Below are 20,153 nucleotides of genomic sequence, written 5' to 3' on the forward strand. Positions count from 1 at the left end.
CTTGCGGGGCTCGGACCAGCTTCTGTTACCCAGAATCCTTTGCAAACCTCAAAATTTGGCTAAAAAACACATGTTCCTCACATTTCTGTGGCAGAAAGTTCTGGAATCTGAGAGGAGCCACAAATTTCCTTCCACCCAGCGTTCCCCCAAGTCTCCCGATAAAAATGATACCTCACTTGTGTGGGTAGGCCTAGCGCCCGCGACAGGAAACGCCCCAAAGCGCAATGTGGACACATCCAAATTTTTGAAAGAAAACAAAGGTGTTTTTTGCGAAGTGCCTACCTGTAGATTTTGGCCTCTAGTTCAGCCGGCACCTAGGGAAACCTACCAAACCCCTGCATTTCTGAAAACTAGAGACCTAGGGGAATCCAAGATGGGGTGACTTGCGGGGCTCGGACCAGGTTCTGTTACCCAGAATCCTTTGCAAACCTCAAAATTTGGCTAAAAAAACACATGTTCCTCACATTTCTGTGGCAGAAAGTTCTGGAATCTGAGAGGATCCACAAATTTCCTTCCACCCAGCGTTCCCCCAAGGCTCCCGATAAAAATGATACCTCACTTGTGTGGGTAGGACTAGAGCCCACGAAAGGAAAGGGCCCAAAACACAACGTGGACACGTCACATTTTTTTATAAAAAGCAGTGCCTACCTGTGGATTTTGGCCTCTAGCTCAGCCGGCACCTGGGGAAACCTAGCAAACCAGCGCATTTTTGAAAACTAGAAACCCAGGGGAATCCAAGATGGGGTGACTTGCGGGGCTCTGACCAGGTTATGTTACCCAGAATCCTTTGCAAACATCAAAATTTGGCCAAAAAAACACTTTTTCCTCCCATTTCGGTGACAGAAAGTTCTGGAATCTGAGAGGAGCCACAAATTTTCTTCCACCCAGAGTTCCCCTAAGTCTCTCGATAAAAATGGTACCTCACTTCTGTGGGTAGGCCTAACGCCCACGAAAGGGAATGGCCCAAAACACAACGTGGACACAACATATTTTTTCACAGAAAACAGAGGTGTTTTTTGCAAGGTGCCTACCTGTGGAGTTTGGCCTGTAGCTCAGCCGGCCCCGGGGGGGGGGGGGCAGAAATGCCCTAAAATAAATTTGCCCCAACCCCCCGGGAGCGACCCTTGACTACGGGGTCGCTCCCCCTGCGTGACATTGGTGCCAAAAAACAAATCCCCGGTGCCTAGTGGTTTCTGCCCCCTTGGGGGCAGATTGACCTAAACTCGGCCAATCTGCCCCCTTGGGGGCAGAAATGGTCTAAATACAATTTGCCCCCCTGGGGAGCGACCCTTGCCTGATGGGTCGCTCCCCATCTCTAAAAAAACAAACAAACAAAAAAAAAAAACACAAAAAAAATATTTGCCCTGGCGCCTAGAGGTTTCTGCCCCCCCCCCGGGGGCAGAAATGGCCTAAAATAAATTTCCCGTGCGCTGACGTCACAGGGGGGGGCGGGGGTGGAAGGGGAAGGTGTTCCCCTTCCATCCCCGGCTTTGGGGGGATGGGGGTGCACGGGGGGCGCGCTAGCGCTCCCCCAAGTTCCCCTGTGCCTTGGACGAGATGATCTCGTCCAAGGCACAGGGGAACTGTAGCCTTGGACGAGATCATCTCGTCCAAGGCATAGAAGCGGTTAAACACATTCACATAAAAACAATAAATACAATTCATTATATAAATAAAAACACATCACAAAGTGAAAAGTAAAGAAAAATAATTATAGTATAAAATCATTACTAACATTACGTTCCACATAATTCAAGCATATAAGCTAATAGCAGTTAAAGATTAACTTTTCCAGAGAAGGAAAAACCCTCTAAACCCACCTAGGATCACTTGTGCATATGTCCAAATGTAAAATTGCCCTTCACCTGCAGGTCACCCATCAGGAGGATTAATAATATGGATTAAGACATCCTTAGTATGTAGAATAAGATGGCTAAACCTCAAATCTACTGATTAATCGTGACTTGATATCAACTCAACGACAGGAGCATTTGTGTTAAGATTGCTGAATCTGTATATTCACTTTTTTAGCCTGTAGTGTGAGTCTGAACATTACATGCCCCAGCAAATGTTCTGGAGCATTCAAACACTAAAAGTCAACTAGTCTTGGCCAGGGATTTCAATGCGACTTTTGAACCCCTGGATATTATTCAAAATCTTATGACTGAGGCAGATGAGGAAATGGGTTTTAGGTAGACTAACAATCCCCACCCCCCAGGAGAAGGTCTGGAGTAGCATTGCAGACAGTATCCATAACACTATCGCATGGTATACATATTTAACCACACAACTGGGTCCAACACTTTGCAAGCTGTAGGCCCTTATGGAGACAGGCGAAGGAGGAGATGCCAATAGGGATCATCTGACTGAAGTCCAGGATTGGGGTAATATGCTCCCAGTGACCTGCTATATGGCAGCAACACTAGGGCCCATATTTATACTTTTTTTTGCGCCTCATTTGCGTAATTTTTTACGCAAAAGCGGCACAAACTTGCAAAATAAAATTGTATTTCGTAAGTTTGCGCTGTTTTTGCGTCAATAAGTGGTGCAAATGCGGTGCTAAAAAAGTATAAATATGGACCTAACTTGCATAGATAGCATGAAAAAAGGGGAAAGTGCCAGGATTAGATAGGATACCTGGTGATCTCTATTGCTCTGAGCTGGCTGCATTGGGCTTTACACTAAATGCGATATCCAATGCCACAGAGAAGGGGGCAAAGATACCTGAAAAACGGAGGGGTGCCAAAATAATCCTGATATATAAAAAAGGTGATAAATGTGACCCAGTGAACTACAGGCCTGAGACAATGCTCAGAAAATATTTAGCAGGCAGTTATTGGCACAGATTCAAACCTGGGTGGATGAAAATCAGGTCTTGTCTCATTTACAAACAGGTTTTAGGGCACATACGAGCTCCACAGACCAGATGTCTTGGTTTATTCTGATTCTCTGTAACAAATATGGGCCATCTATATGTAGTGTTTGGTGACTTGAGATCAGCCTTTGACCTGAATCCCCGGGAGAAATTATGGCTTGCACTTAAAGAGATGATGATGCCAATCAACTTATGACCCTACAGCATGTTGGGGCAGAGGTTATGAAGAAATTGAATAAATCTCACTTCTGACTAGTTTCACCTGCCCTTAAAATCTATGGTGCAGGGAGGCTCAATGAGGCTCTGACCAAACTAAGGTGCAAATTCATACCCCATTTGCGTCTAATTTGCATGATATTTTTGTGGCAAATTTAGCGCAAACCTAACTCCAAATTTATATTTTGACATTATACCCGTCTAACGCCAAAATATTGGAGTTTGCAACATTTTTTAGATGCATGAACCTACCTTGCGTCAATGAGATTCAAGTTAGGTATTCCCATCTAAAAATTGGTTCTAACCCCATAGCCCCATATTTATCCCCGTGCTAAAATTACGCACGGGTGAGAGGAGGGGTTACGCACGGGTGAGAGGAGGGGCTATTTAACACCTGGGTCAGACCAGACGTTAGGGGACCTCTGGACCCATTTCCATGGGTGAATACCATGGAATGGGTCCAAAGGTGCCCGCCACAAGCCCCAGGAACACCCCCACCCACACCAGAGGGACACCGGACGATGGAGGACCCCATCCCAGGTAAGTGGGGTTAGTGTAGGTAAGTATTTTTTGGGGCCTCCTGTATGGCACTGGGTGCAATGGCCCTGCCCATGGGACACTTGTCCCCTGGGCTGGCCATTGAGTTGGTGGACATGACTCCTGTCTTTTCTAAGACAGGAGTCATGTGGTATGGATGGTTTTGCATCAGAAAATTAGAGTAGGCTGGTTAGAGGCATTTGTTTTGCCTCTAACCAGCCTAACGTACTTTTTTGGTACAAAACCTCCTTCTCCCATACCGCCACCCCCACCCGGCTAACGTCATTTTTACTACACTAGACCACCCTTAGCGTCAGCTTGCGCTATTACATAAATTTGGCACCTGGCTGGCGCTCTGGTATGACGCAAGCTGGCGCTATACTTTTTGTAAGTATAAATATTAGCTCAAGGGTTTGGAGAAAATAAAAAATAAGTTTATACAATTGATACTTATTTTGCCTCAAAGTGCCTCACACACCAATGCGTTCGGATTCAGCTCTGAAGAAGTAGTACATCTTGTGACCCTCAAACCACTGACTTATTATATGAGGTTTTGGACCGGCAAATCTCTTATCCCCCTTAAACAGGTATTTGACGAGGTAAAACAGCTGAATAGTACTAGAATAATACCTTGGTTTAAACCTATAAAAACATGGATGTATGAGTTGGGCCTGCGTGTAGCTTGGGATAACCCAGAGAGGATGACTAAGGGTATGGTAGGCCAACTAAAGAGCAGATACTGGAAGTACATCCTAGAAAGATGGTTGTCTAATCCAGAAAGTGGCACTTTGACATGGAGTTTTATTGATGTCAAGTGCACTCCGGATTTTGAACAGTTTCTGAATTGGATTGAACTACTGCAAGCTAGATCTGTCTTTTTAAAGTTTAGATACAGGATTTTGCCTGTTAGTGCAGTGAGAAGTAGGTGGCAAGTACTCTCTATTATGTCAACTTGCCCAGCATGTAAAGCAAGCTACGAGTCAGTGTTCTTTTCCCTGACATATTCCAAAGTGAGGGGGACATGGCTTATGCCAGTTTGCTTCTTGCTATCTATAACACGACTTACAGATGCCATTCGTAGATGTCATGTTCTCTGTATTTCTGTACTTATTGCGTGCTTAGCAAAGTGGGAATAGTTAATTTGACCCCTCCAAAGTCCAGTGCTTTTGGTATTGTTTCTTAGGTTGCAGTGGGAAGGGTAATTATGATCCCACTATTTCCTTTCTCTACTGTTGCTTACATTGAAAAAATTATAATAAACTTGACCCCTCAAAGTCCAGTGCTTTACCTACTGTTGCTGAGGTTTGAAGGGAATAGAAAGTCTGAACCCTCAAAAGTCTAATACCGTCCCTTCTGTTGCTTAGTATAGGTTGCAGTGGGTATAGTAAATGTTATCCTTCCAAAGTGCAATACCCTCCCTAGGGTTTCTTAGGTTATGTAAGAGGAGTAAATTGCAACCCCCTAAATGTAACATTTTTTGATGTTTACTGTGTAAATTTAGAATTTTAATTTTGTTTTATTTATGTTTTTGGTTTAACTTTTAAACTTAATTTAGTTTGTTTGATATTTATTTTCATTTTGTTATGCTTACTATTTTAAATGTAGAATTCCAAATATGTATCCTTTCTGTCAAATTAATATATATTTGTATTAAAAATTGTAGATTTTTTCAAATCAGTATTTCTGAATTTTGGTTAGGTTTTTATTTTCACTTATTATTTTTTTTAAATATTATTTGTGATTTTATTTTAAAGTACACTAGTAATATTATTATTTTAAATATTTTCTTATATTGTAAATGTATGTTATATATATTTTGTGTTTTAATTTGCTTAGTTATAATTAGTATATGTTTTATTTAAAAATGTTGATGTAGTCTATTTTAAATATTTTTTTGGTTCTTTCATTTTCTAAGTATTACATGAAATAAATATTACCTTTCTTTTTACATTTTTCACCACACATATACATAAATAAATACATGTATACTTACCAATTTTGCTTCTATATTTAGTACATAATACTTTTTAGTTTTCATTTCTGTATAGAAACTCAATATTTAGGACCATGATGTTTTTGATGCAACAGTTTTGTATTTTTGGCGTTTGTTAGATCTGACATCCTTGGTGTGGCTTCCCCTGTCTTTTTGCCTCTGCTTCCTGTATTTTTGACAGTGTGCTGGAGTTCGTTGTTGCTGGTTTTGGTACTCTGGGCTCTTTACCACTGCTGACCAGTGCTAATGTGCAAGTGCTCCCTGTGTAAATTGTGATTATGATTGGTTATCCCTGATTGGCTTGTTTGATTTACTAGTAAGTCCCTGGTAGAGTGCACTACAGGTGTCCAGGGCCTGTAAATCAAATGCTACTAGCGGACCTGCAGGACTGATTGTGCCACCCACATGAATAGCCCTGTAAACGTGACTCAGACCTGCCACTGCAGTGTCTGTGTGTGCAGTTTTGTACTGCCAATTCGACCTGGCAAATGTACTCACTTGCCAGGCCAAAACCTTCCCTTTTATAACATACAAATCACACCTAAAGTAGGCCCTAGGTAGCCCCATGGGCAGGATGTAGTGTATTTAAAAGGTAGGACATGTACTGGTGTATTTTACATGTTCTGGGTCATTAACACACACCAGGGCATCTTCTGCATACAGCGATACGATGTGCATTCTGGTCCCCACCCTTACGCCACACCTTTTCAAGCTTACCCTCAATTGTATGGCCAGGGGCTCCATAGCCAATGTGAACAGCAGCGGTGACAGTGGGCAGCCCTGCCGTGTGCCCCGTTCAATATCAAAGGAGTCCGATACTGTCCTCCCCGTTCACACCCGTGCCTGTAGCACTATACACAGCAGACACACCCATGACAGGAGGTTTAATCCAATGCCTATTCTGCGTAGCACCTTCCACAGGTAGTGCCAGGACAAGGTATCAAACGCATTTTCTATGTCGAGGGCCACTAGCGCAGCGTGGGTTGCAGTCGCGAGTCTCATGAATTACATATGATACTGGATGGGTTACAACTCACCCAGGCAGATGGGTTGCCAGTACTTTTGCAAGTATTTTCATATCGACATTGAGCATAAATAGGGCCTGTAGGAGCCAGGGTACACCGGATCCTTCCCTGCTTTCGGTATCATAACTATCTGTGCTTCCCTCGTGTGTTCGCAGCGAGCCTTCTCCGTGAGCTTTGCAGATTGTTTCCAGTAATCGGGGCAGAACCACTGCAGAATATGCACGGTAAAACTTAATTGGTATACCATCGGGCCTGGCGTTTTACCGTGCGCCATGGGCCCCAAAGCTTCCTGTAGCTCCTCTAGCGTTAGCCCCTCTAGCTCCTCAGTCTGTGCCTCAACAAGCCGGGGAATTCTGAGCTCGTCAAGATACCTGCACATCTGGCCGCCATCTTCACTTTTCAGCAAAGTGTATATGTGTTTCAGGTGATTCCCTAAAGGTAGATTCACACGTACTCGTCCCAAATACCTGTCCTTGGACAGTCCTTGAAGTGACAGGATTATAGGTAGAGGCCGTTTGCGCTTAAATAGCCAAGTCAGCATGCGCCCCAGGTGGTCTCCCTCGCGGTACAACCATTGTCTGTATTCCCTATGTATATAACTATCCAGCCTATGCCAAATAGCTCCTATTTTTGTGTGCGCCTCGTGGCAATCTGTCTCGGATACATCTCTGCTGGCCACTCGGCACTGGAGAGCAGCTAGCACGTCCCCTTGGTGCGTAAGCTCCTGCTCCAGTTTTTTCCTAATACCACAGGATTGACAAATGCTCTCACCTCTAATTATGACCTTTAGGGCCTCCTGTTCTATGCCACGTGTCTGGGTTGTAGACCATGTCACGCTAAAATATCCATCTAGCGCCGCCTGTATATCTCTCTTATATTCAGGGTCCCCGAGTAGCTTAGGCTGCATTCTCTACAGAGGGATTGTCGGCCTAGGTGTATGGGTCTTGCATTCTAAATACAAAAGGGCATGATCTGATAGAAATCTCACCTGATAGGCAGCAGGACGAACATCCAGTGTTGGGATGTTTGCCAGCAAAAGTATGCCCAGTCTGCTATGCGCGTGTAACAGGAATATATACTGTGGAGGTGCAGTGTAGTTCCCTCCATATATCTATGTTAGCTGAGCAGTGTGTCTCCCTTACCTTGACTTGAGTGAGGGTCCCTGTTTGGACAGAGTGCAAACTGACTGCCAACCGGATACCCCATTTCTAACAGCATTGATATTATGTAAAAGAAGTAATCACTTATAGAGTGATTTCCTTTTACCTTGCACAATGTAGGAAGTGAAACAAGGATCAGATATCACATGTTATTGTAGTTATTCTTTAAGCAAACATCAGCCCTATATTGCATACAGTTGGGAGATATCATGTTAATATATGGTGTTCAATGCAGGCAAAAAGTGGCCTATTAGACAGCAATTATAGAAGACTTTTTATATAGATTGAAGTCATATAGCATTTTTCAAGGTACTGTATGGTAGGACACAAAGTCAATATTCATTTTAGTGGATAAAGATACACACATTAGGGACACATTACATTTAGGAACGGTCTGTCCAAAGTGGAGGACCTAATTTCCATTTCATGAAGTTGAATTATGAATTAAACAAATAATTAAATTTGAACACATAAACTACAGGATTGCAGAGGAAGATAAAATAATCTTTGTCAAGGTGAACAAAGGATATTGCCTCAATTCCCAACTTCTAAAGTCAAGTGACAGTGTCCAGTTCACTTTACTTCACCATCAGAGTGTGCAGGGAATTCTTACAACACATTCCATGTACTGCACATTCATGCAACCAGGTAAAATGTGACACAATAAAACATGGGCAAAATGTGGAGCACTTGGAGCAGGCAGGTCGGTGCAACAGAACAGTCATAGCTATGTGCCTGGTTATCATGTTTACTTTATACATCATTAGCAAATACACATTTCTCCAAAGGTTCTGTGACAGAGCTTTATAATGTCCCCTACAGGTTCAGTTCCCTGTCTAATCACATTTCTGGGTGTCTTTATCTCTGTGGTTTATCCCTAACCTTGTTTAGGAACACTCCACACTAGATGGTCCCAGTCTCAGCCATACACCATGATTAGCTCTATGCTCTATCTCAGGAAAATACCCCCTCGGGAAACAGAGATGTGGTCCCTTCCTGCTTGCACATTCAAGAAAAAATGTCAGGAGAGCGGTATCACTCTGGCAGCAGAAAGTATTTACTCCATTAAGGTTTACCATGAACTGATGATCTTCAAGCTGATAAGTAAATTTGAGAGTGTTTCAAGAGACCATCAGCTGATGGGTAGTATAGTCGAAACAAAATGTATTTTCTGAATTAAATCACTATTCCCCTAGAACCGAGGTCTTCAAACGTTTTGCTCTGTGCCACCCCCAAAAGCAAAAAGAACAGATGATGGACGTAATGCTGAACAATGGAAACATTCACCACCAGTCACAAAGATCTGGGTTAAATCCATTGTTTTTTTCCCACCACACAGCTCCAGTTTGGACCTAGCCATATGAAAATCAGTCTTGACCCTGTTCCCCATGGGACAAGTCTAGCTCGAACTGCCAGGTCAGGTCCTCCCTGGAACGGAATCAAGCATCCTGGGACCAGTTTTGGGGTATCACCTCTCATCAGCCAGGTTATCTTGTTCTTTTTGCCTGAGCCAGCCCAAGAAAAATGTTTTGAAGTCAGGACCCCCTTCCTAAATGTTATTGCAAGACCTGTGGGTGTGGGACTGGCACAGCTGAGTGAATGGGACATGGCTTATGCCACAATTTCAGGGGTACTTTTCTGCAGATGAAAATCAGCACTGAAAAAGTAAACTCATCAAGCAACAGAAATTGTTGAAAAAACCCTACCCTCCATAACTGTGTTGCAATGAGTCCCTCGTACTCCTGGGCCCCAATGCAACTGCACTTGGTGCATTAATGATAGCTGCGGCCCTGAGTAACATGCTGTCTTCTCTGCCTCTTTCACCATTTCCCCACCATGCCTGACCATCACTCCAGTCTTGAAACGGACTATGTTCCTTTTCGAAAAGAATTAGCTTCCACGTGTTGCCCAACACTTTGCAGCAAGGGTTTCCTCGGCTCTCATGCTAGCAAGGTCCCATGCCTAGAACCTAAGAGAGTGGAGATGCAATGTGAATGGCAAGGCCCTGGAGAGTGGAATAATCATATGCATCACCTCCAATACAATGTATATGGTAGGAGTTAGGAGAGGGGAAAACTGAACGCTATCATGTTAGATAAAATACTAGAGGAAACTATGGTTGAAATTGTGGGAAAGAAATTGCAACTTTTTCTTGCTTGCACAAAAACGTGCAGAAGAAGAAATTTCTAAGTTAAAGACTGCAAAATATTCAAAGGTGGTACATTGAAATACTCTCTAATACTACTGACAGATGTAATGGAAAAACATAAACCAGTAACAGAATGATGGAGGCTTAATTCAGGGAACCTAAATGACTCCCATTAGCAAACTTAAAGAGATGAGCGTAGCTAGGATTCTTTACACTTCTGAAGGCTTTTAAAGCACACACAAAGGGAGAACTAATAAGGGCATCAGTGATGAAGAAGCATTGTGTTGAAAAATTGTGAAATTAAGGATACAACTTATAATAAACACTAAATTCTAGCAAAGAATAACTGTGGCACGCAAAATATTATCTAACATGTTTATGAAAAATGTTGTATAGTCACTACACAGTCCCAAGGAAAGTCACTCGCTATAAGAGAAAACGCAGATCCTTGCCGCAAAATCTAAGGAAAGGAAGGTGTTGTTTGGTGTGCCCGTTATTGGAAGATTAGTTTGGTCCCTAGTGACATAGCCTTGTGGAATTGACACAGACATTGTCATCTTCTTTGGATGGATTCCTTGTGGAATTATAAAAACGTCTGCTGCATTTCTGCAAACAATATCAGGTAATAGAAACCAACAGTATAGTGTTTCAAGTGAGGTTCGGTCCAGGAAGGGGCGAAAAGAGACAGAGTATTTCTACACTTCTAAATCTATAAATGAAGGGTCATAAACCTGAAATCACCTGAGCGAGTCCAACCGCTCAGCACCATATGAAGTTTCTACTGTTATTGATACTGAGCTTCAGAGATGACTGAGTTGCAAAGTAACACCGTCTATTGGTCCAGAAAAGGCACTTGAAATAGTTGAATGGAACTACCTATTCAGATCTATGTAAAGACTATCCTTCCAGTGCTTCGGAGCGATGTGCAGCGTTTTACAAATTGTCAACACAGATAGATAGTGTCATAGATGGTGTTAGAGAAACACCACACATAATATGGTTTCTCCAATGAGGAAAAAGACAATATACTTACTATAATTCACGTTGCAAAGTCAAACACCCAAAAGTTGAATGTTCCTCAATGCATAAAGAAGTGAGCATAAGGACACTTTCTCCCCCATTTGTGACCTTGCATTGAGTGACAGGTCCCACAATGTACATCATAGTCATCTGCACAGACACAGACGGACGCAAGGCATGACGGTCCCAGCTAGTTTGTCCAAAACTGGAATTCAGCACTGCAAAGAAAAAAAAAAATTCCAAACCATATCTAATTAAAAAGGTATTTACCTTGGCACAATCGAGATCCAGCTAGTTGGTATCCATCAGGGCACACACACGTGAATCTCCCTGGTTCGTTGACACACTGATATTGACACAGGTAACCAGAGGCTCTGCATTCATCGATATCTGCAAACCACGAAAATGTACAACTGTTACTAAAATATAATTAGTCAACATATGCTACTTTTTACTTGCTATAAATTCCTTTTTTCAATGGTCATCAAGGAATGGGCAGATTGGTTGAGCTTTGTTCACTAATCTGAGTGGTTAAAAAAGATTTAGGTACAGGGTCTGTGCAAGATATCAATCATCTCCGGCACTGTAATCCTACTACCAATGATTGTATACAGTTTATCCGCTTGCTTTGTAAAATAAATTCAAACCCTATTACTTGCAGTATACAATAATAATTTGCTACATCCTAAACTGAAGCATCAGTTTGCTTCAAATAACAAACCGACAGCTTCGCTCCACCAACCTTGCCCTTGCCACCGTCCCACGCATCCACAGAATGACCGCTGTGGCAGATCGTTCTCCCACCTCGCCGCCAAGACGTGGAACACTCTTCCCGCCCACCTACGTCAGACACAGGACCTACTTACCTTCAGGAGACATCTCAAGACATGGCTGTTTGAGCAGTAGCAGCCCCCCTCCCCTCAGCGCCTTGAGGCCCTCACAGGTGAGTAGTGAGCTTTACAAATAATCTGATTGATTGATTGATTGAACCAACAGGTAAATACAAACAACCTTTGTTTTAATTTGCCCTGTCATCTCATGAAAGATTGATTTGCAATGTTTCCTGCAAATCTTTTGGGTGATGGTCTTATCCTTCCAAAGTCTTGCTGCGTCCCTTGTTTCATTGAACCTGTCAGGAATTTTCACTTCTGAAGGCGCGGAAGGATGGTGGCAACTACATGAGACCCTGTTATCAAAATCAGTGGCGTAGAAACTAGAAGGGGCCGCCATGCACAGAATATGGAGGGGGCCTCCCTTTGGGCTTACTCAGGCCAGGTGCTGTACTGTGGGGACTCTCTGGAGCTCGGGGGCCCCCCGCACCGCACGGGCTGCAGGGACCTTGTTACGACTCTGATCAAAATGGCTGGCCCTTTATAAATGGTATTTTAAGCAGTTACGCCCTGCTGAAACCATGGTTTGATGCTGCATAAAGAGGCGAGCTGAATGTCAAGCAGCAATGAGGAGGCATATGTTTAGTATGCCCCAGGGTGGGCCAAAGATTCTCAGAATCCATTGGATACTGCACATTCAGGGTTTATAGTCACAGACTCCAGCTGCCGTGGATAGGTTGTGGACTCCTTTGCAATTACGGTGGGGAGACCACAGGATGACAGCACAGCACTGTAGTGAGGAACACCCTTGAAAGATGTGTGTCGGAGAACCTACACCATGACTTTTATGTGGGACACAAGGCAATTCTTTGATGGTTGGGGAGTCTGACATTCATATTAACAGAGTAGTCAGTGACAGAATGCTGCAGTCTTCCTCGAACAAACACCCACACAGATTGAATGCAGCTTAGCAGGGGGTGACCAAGAAGGTATGTGATACTTGCCAAAGTCAAAATTGGTAGGGGGTGTGCCTTTTTGTACAGGCATTTGAGGGTCAAGCATATCTGCCTTTTTGAAATTTAAACCATTGTAAATTTGTTCTAGAAATTAATTTTCATATATTCATACCAACTTTTATTTTATTTTACTTTTTATTCTGTTTTAGTCTGTAAAACAAATTGGGAAACATATATCTTAAGTCCTAGTACTATAGAATGTATTCTTAAAACAATAATATTTTGAAACACCTGCAACTCACCTTCATACATGGCTGATACATCCAAAATAGTCCAAAGATTGGCTAAATATGTGTCATCTGTGCATGTTCAACATGAATACATTTAACTTACATACCAAATTGAGACTTGTACACATTCCATCCATGCACTTGCCATCAGAGCATTGTCCAGTTCACTCAGCATTTACAGCCACTGAGGATATTTTTATTGATCTTAACCATTCTCTTGTAAACAAGAGAGTGTGAGAATCTGATATATTCTACAAAACAGTTATCACCAATAATAACTTTGACTACTAAAGCCTGTTTTAAATTCAATATTCTTCTCTAGTTGAAACAGCTTTAGCCCTCTCCGAGAATACATCAGAGGAGACATCTCCTAAACATGACATTCCCAACCTATATAATTGCTTCTTCGCTATAGGGTCCTCTGTGGGGGAAGATGTGGATTATGTGTGAGTGGGATGGCAGAATAAAGCAGTGACATTCCACAGCCTTCTGCCAAATGGTGCCATGCTCCTGGTGTACACCTCATGAATTCATAACTAATGGCACGGAAGCAACAGCACTGTTTTTAGTGGGCAAGAGGACACTACTTCCCTTTCAGGTGAGGCAAATGTTAAGAACCATGAAACCAAAAGTGCACTTAATGTGTTCAAGCAGTGTGAAAGTCATGTTCAAAGTTGGGATATTTTGACTGTAAGGGATCAAAGCAGGAACTGAAGGTCGCTACTCTCTAAGTGTAAGGACATGTTTTTAGCCCTGTCCAAATGAGTAGGTGATTAGGAAAGTTCCTGATATTAAAGGGCAGGGAATTATAGAGTTGTTCTGCCAAAAAGTAGAAACATATGCCTTCAGTGCAGCTTCAGAAGATTCAAGGATACTTCACTAACTGAAGAACCTCAGAGCCCGACAGGGGTGATAAGGAACAAATTTGTTTATAAAGTAATTGGGCCCCGAGTTGTAAAGAGCCAAATGGACAAAAACATCTCTAAAGGAGATACATTGTTGAGTAGGCAGGCAATGAATGGTTTCACAACAACTGGAGATAGAAGCACGAAGGGATAGTTGATGTAGCAGTCTTACTGCAGCGTTCTGGACTATCTGAAGTCACTGAGGCAGCTATGCGGCGAGGCTGAGACAGGAAAAATTGCAGTAGTCCAGATGTGATGTCGTAATGCATGAATAACAGTTCGCTGTTTCGTTACCAGAAGAAAAGGAATGATTTTGCTCATCATTTTGAGAAGAGAGATGAAAATGAAAGACTTTCGTCAAAGATGACTCCTAGATTTTCATGAGTTTTGGAATGGGAAAGAGTTGACTCTATTTCAGCAGGCCACCAAGAGGCAGGCCAGGTGGGAATATATTTTCTGAAAGTAAGGACTTAGGTCTTCTCTCCGTTGAGCTTGAGACAATATTGTTGCATCCTAGCTGCAACGGAGGACATACAGCTCTTAAAGTTTACTTTGGTGATGGCTGCTACATTGTCAGGTATGGAGATCCCCAATTTGTATGTCATCGGTGTAAGACAAGGTCTGAAACTAAAGATCTGACTGGAGAAGGTGTTGTTTTATAACAGTTGCACTTGCATATTTTGTTCCCAATAGCTACTCTAGCATTGTCCCTCTTGGTCGACCTGCCTTTCTGGAAAATGTCTCTTTCGCTTAGTGCTCAAAATGTTTTTCTCCTGAGCACTGTGCTCTCATGTAACCACGAAATCCCCATATAGAAAATATCAATTATGACTTTTTTTGTTTTTTAGCTTCGACAACTAATTGATACTTTAGATATGTCTCTCTTGACCCATCCATGTCTTCCTCACACAACACAGACCTACCTAGTAGTTGAATAGCTAAAGGCCAGGTGGATCAAAGGGTTTTTATCTTAAATCGTCAGTGCAGAAAATTGTTTTTTTTAAAGAATAGAAACCACTATAGCAATGTGCAAAATATACAATGTGACTCGTAAATGGCTTTGCCGTTCATAGAGTCCATGATGCAAATCTTTCTGATTTGCTTGGAAAAGGGTATGTAACACACAAGAATACATGTTAGTGGTCTGCGACAGCTGGAAGAGGGTGGTAGCCATGTTTGTGAGAGGCAGCGCCCATTTGGTGAGTGTATGTAGAAGACATCAGGGAAACGTGCAGCAGCCCGTAGGACATCTGCATGCTCTTTACTAGGTGGGACCACTTTATGATTCCCGTATGTCCAATTACATCATGCTACTTTATTCCATTGACAGCCCCTGTCCCTTTAAGGCATTTTGTGATTGTGAATGCAGGGAGAGAGGTGTGCTGTCCGTTGCAGGCCTCAATCCTTGCTCTTGCAACCATTCACAAGGATTCACATAGGGAATCCTGTCTTATGAATATGCATAAAGTTGGATCTTTGCGAATCTTTGTGAATGGCTAATTTGGTTTGTGGCATTTTGAAACATTTGATGCAGCTTACAAAAAGGATTGCTTCACCTTCACAGTGCTGGGCTAAAACAGCAACTGATTTGTATCCCTATTCTTTGTACATTAAGGGGGTTATTCTAACTTTGGAGGAGGTGTTAATCCGTCCCAAAAGTGACGGAAAAGTGACGGATTTACCACCAGCCGTATTACGAGTCCATTATATCCTATGGAACTCGTAATACGGCTGGTGGTATATCCGTCACTTTACCGTCACTTTTGGGACGGATTAACACTCCTCCAAAGTTAGAATAACCCCCTAAGGGCCTAACTTTTAACTGGTGTTTCAGATGACTCGAGTATCAATATAGCGGTGTTTTTTTCACACAATCCTGGCCTAATTATTAGAAAAAGGTCTCATTCCCTCCTTGATTTAACATGCCAATTTCTTTCAGGTTGTATACCCTCACACTCATCAATGGCGTAGCCAATTAGAAAATGATTCTTCAGCTTTGATAATTAAATTAAATATGTTGCATAATGTATTTTGTTTTCTTTCTTACAAATCCTAAAACTCAAAGTTGAAAAGTTGATTCCCTAAAAAGGTTGTGCAGTTTAAAAAATGCTGGAGTAATTAAAGACAGTTTGCCAAATCCCATGGTTCCACTAGGTCAGTTCAAAGACAGGACCCATTCAATGCCATATATTAAAAGAGAGTCTTCCTATGAGGATCACGGGAAGCATTAGGATAACTCATTGAAGGGCAGGAAAAACACTGTGAAATGTATTCCCATATACCATTAACCTTCATTAAAATAAATAACAGACTTCACCTTAAGTATCTATACTGCAAAAACACACACAAGACATATGGGGGGTCATTCTGACTCCCGCCGGGCGCGGTCACCGCGCGCCCGGCGGGAGCCGCCAAAATACCGTACCGCGGTCGGAAGACCGCAGTGGGTATTTTGAGGTTTCCCCTGGGCTGGCGGGCGGCCTCCAAAAGGCCGCCCGCCAGCCCAGGGGAAACCGTCCTTCCCACGATGAAGCCGGCTCGTAATCGAGCCGGCGGAGTGGGAAGGTGCGAAGGGTGCTGTTGCACCCGTCGCGTATTTCACTGTCTGCCAAGCAGACAGTGAAATACTCGTAGGGGCCCTCTTACGGGGGCCCCTCGACCCCCCCTACCGCCATCCGGTTCCCGGCGGGCGGACCGCCGGGAACTGGATGGCGGTAGGGGGGGTCGGAATCCCCTCGGCGGCGCAGCGAGCTGCGCCGCCTTGGAGGATTCAAAGGGGCGGCGGTACACTGGCGGGAGACCGCCAGTGTTGCCGGTCTGACCGCGGCTTTACCGCCGCGGTCAGAATGCCCTGCGGGGCACCGCCGGCCTGTCGGCGGTGCTCCCGCCGACCCTGGCCCCGGCGGTCTGAGACCGCCGGGGTCAGAATGACCCCCATGATGTCCTAGTATTCCCGGATGTTTTACTTGTATGCCCATAGCTGCAGTTCTTGAGATGTGTTTTCTGATGACACCCTGGTTTTTATTGTTGCTGCTGCTCAGGGCCAGTCCTTGAAAAATGTGTACCCTGAGCCTTTCCAACAGAACATTGTAGTGGCGTAAGTGATCGGAGGAGATTTTGCTGTTATTTGGCATTTATGTTGCAATATTATGGTTAACATTCATTTTACCAACATCATCACACCCATCCTGTTATTATTGGCAAAATCCTCACCTGAAACTATTTTGGACACAAGGTTAAGACATCATAGGTGGAGCAGAACCATCTTTAACCCCAAGTATTCCATGGTAGCTGCCCAAAAAGTCACTGGCACTGATAACATATTTTGAAAAATGACTGAATGATGGAGCAATGCTTTTGAGCCAGGGAAATGAGTAGCAAATGGTGGCACCACAATGTGCCAGAGACATGGGATGGTGAGCAATCAGACCAAAACTTCAGAATGAAGGGATCAACGTGTAGGTACCAGAAGCAATCAGCATACAATCCCTTTGGCCAAAAGAATTTGAACAACTTCATAGACATATCTACCCTGAACTAATTGGTTAAATATAGTCCACTGAGGGTTGGGGGCCAGTTATGCAGGAATGCTCTCCCTCTATGATCTTTCTATAATCAGTCACACTCCTGTTTGTGTCATACCATTGGTACAGAGACAGGTAGGGGAACTCTGGTGTCCATGTTGGTGATACAGTTAAGAGGCAATGCTCCTTGCTAACCCATGGTACTGAACCTTATTATAACAATCCTTCTTGGAGCGGAGTTTAGACCTTGGGTTATTTTGCTGCTTCTGATAGGTGCTTGGGCAGCGTTGAGAGGAAAGCCCGTTCACCTGTAGCTTCCCTCTATCTGAGCTGCTATTACTACCACTATTGATGAGATTCCCAGATGTTGGCTTCTCAGAGTAGAGGGTGATTTATTAGACAGTGGATCATAGCTTTGGGTACACTGGCCCCTGCACTGTCTGCAGTAGATGGGTGCCTGGCCAGTGAATGCTTCAGAAGATGGGATTCACTTGTAGGTGCATGTAAGTTAGGACATCTAGATTTACTGGATTTATAGTGACAACTTGGTCAAAGGGCTTGGTCTGCATGTGTGCCTTACCTATAGATTCCACTGTTCGAGGGTGTGCTTAAGACTGTGTATATTTTTGGACTAGCGTCCCCATCAGGGAAAGCTCAATGTGTTCAATTTCTTTAGCCTCGGCTAACTCAGTACAGTCCTACAATCTTGTGACACTCCTACTCCCTTACTTTCCCCCCTGCATTCCCTGCCCCTCGATTTCTCAGTCTCTGCATTTGCTTCCTTTTCCCCGAGAATGGTAGCCAGTGAGAGTGTCTGCTTCTATGCCAAGCCTCTTATTTTTGCAACAAACATGCACCCACTTCCCTTTTGCAGAACAAAGATATTCATATTTTTAGTAGGGCCTGTGAAAAACAGGATAGCCCAAGAAGAAACATCCTGCTAGACCCATAACTTTTCTGTACATTCGAGGGGACCTCTCTCTCTCAATAGAAGGCAGAACTCTGAAAGTATGAAAATAGTCATATTTAATGTATATGTTATTAGAGCCTACTGCCACTTCCATGGAGTGAGAAAGTGATCTGTACTTTCAAGCGTGACCAGGCTAAACATTTGGCTGCCTGGCCTCTTCTGTATCATGAACATGTGTGTTTTTCCTCCTTAATTGACACGCGCGCACGCTTTCTGGATCTGTTCTTGATGTCAAGCTCCTTTCTGCAAATCTTTTCAGATAGTTAATCCTTTCATAGCTCTTCTGTACAGTGCAGTTTACTCCTTCCTATAATCATCTGCTGGCGAGTATCCCACAGCACTCTATTGCTCTTCTAATGTTGCAATAAGAATATAGGATCGTAAACTCTCTGAGACAGCAAGTTGCACTAGCATTTCATCCTTTGACCAAGCAGCGTCCCTTGGATTCTCTGCGGGCTTTCCTGATATTCACACATTTGTTACACCAAATAAGAACATTCTTGTAGCTAGGGACACATATTTCATCTGTCTTGTCCAGGTTTTTATTACCTAGTCCTTCCTAAAGAGCTCTCTGCCTGACCAACTTCTGGTTGGACTCAATCCCCGTGTTCAATAAAAAACTATTTAGACCCAGCTATTCTGTCAAAAAACAGACCCATCCCCACTTACTGGTCGTAGGTGTTAATTGAAGGGACCATGAGTACCGAACTATATGGGTCTCACATCAACTTCTGTAGCTAAAAGAAACATGTTTCTGGAGGTTTAGATGTTTTGCTGTATGTGATAGTTAATTCTCTTCCCAGTCGTAGTCGTCATGATTGGGCATTACTAGTTGTTTCAAAGTTCAGAATTAATAGTAAGGGTGAACGATCTTTCTCAGTAGGAAGACCTGCCTTCTCTCTCACAAAAGCTAAGAAACTTTCCCAATATATCCAGCTTTATGGCAGCTCTGAAAATCTACTTATTTTAGACTTTGCTCCTAAAGATCGGCACAACGCGACCTTGTTTGGGGTAGTGTACACCTACTAAATGTTATCATTCATTCATCAATTCATGCATTCATTCATTCAATAAGCACCTGCTGATCACAGGTGAAGTCCCGTAATTTAACGTAAAAAAAAGACCACTTTCTAGAAAGAAGTGACCGAACTACAAGCCAAAATTGAGCGCAAATGCTTTAAAAGGTACTCTGCAAAATATGTCATGCAGAGTGCATTTTAATTGCATTCACGAATTAACCAGTCATAATTTACATTACACATACATGGATGTGGATGAAAACAATGCACTCTGAATTTTAACTTGTTAATGAAGAATCTACACACCCAGTGGAGGCCGCCGCAAATCTCACGGGGAGGGGTGGCGTTTGGGTGGAGAGGGAATGGGGGGACAATAAAATAATAATAGAAAAATAAATAATATATATATTTTTTTTTAAACTTACTGTGCTGCTGCCGCCTAGCTCCTCTTCTCTCCAGATGGTGATGGTGTTCCAGCAGTCAATGGGACACCAACACATAATCCTGGTGCGGCTCTCATGCTATGCCTAGCATGAGGCAAGAACCAGGATTGGTCTGAGCGGCTTGGTTGGCCGCTCAGATGGGTGTATTGGAGACTCTGTAGTTTCTCCAACCCTGCAGTGCAACACAGCTGGGCTGGAGAAACATAATGAGCATGTCAGTTTGGCCTGCCTAAGACTGCCA

At 43.2% G+C, this 20,153-nt stretch overlaps 1 protein-coding gene across 1 annotated transcript in view; it reads right to left on the reverse strand.

Annotated features, from left to right (window-relative positions):
* EFEMP1 (EGF containing fibulin extracellular matrix protein 1) overlaps window positions 1-20,153 on the reverse strand; it is a 572,290-nt gene that overhangs the window by 68,757 nt on the left and 483,380 nt on the right. Inside the window, exon 8 of the mRNA XM_069234365.1 lies at window positions 11,246-11,365. Coding sequence (XP_069090466.1) covers window positions 11,246-11,365 — 120 coding nt within the window. The remainder of the gene's footprint in view (window positions 1-11,245; window positions 11,366-20,153) is intronic.

Source organism: Pleurodeles waltl, chromosome 5, assembly GCF_031143425.1.
Source record: "Pleurodeles waltl isolate 20211129_DDA chromosome 5, aPleWal1.hap1.20221129, whole genome shotgun sequence".
In the NCBI taxonomy this organism is placed as follows: domain Eukaryota; kingdom Metazoa; phylum Chordata; class Amphibia; order Caudata; family Salamandridae; genus Pleurodeles; species Pleurodeles waltl.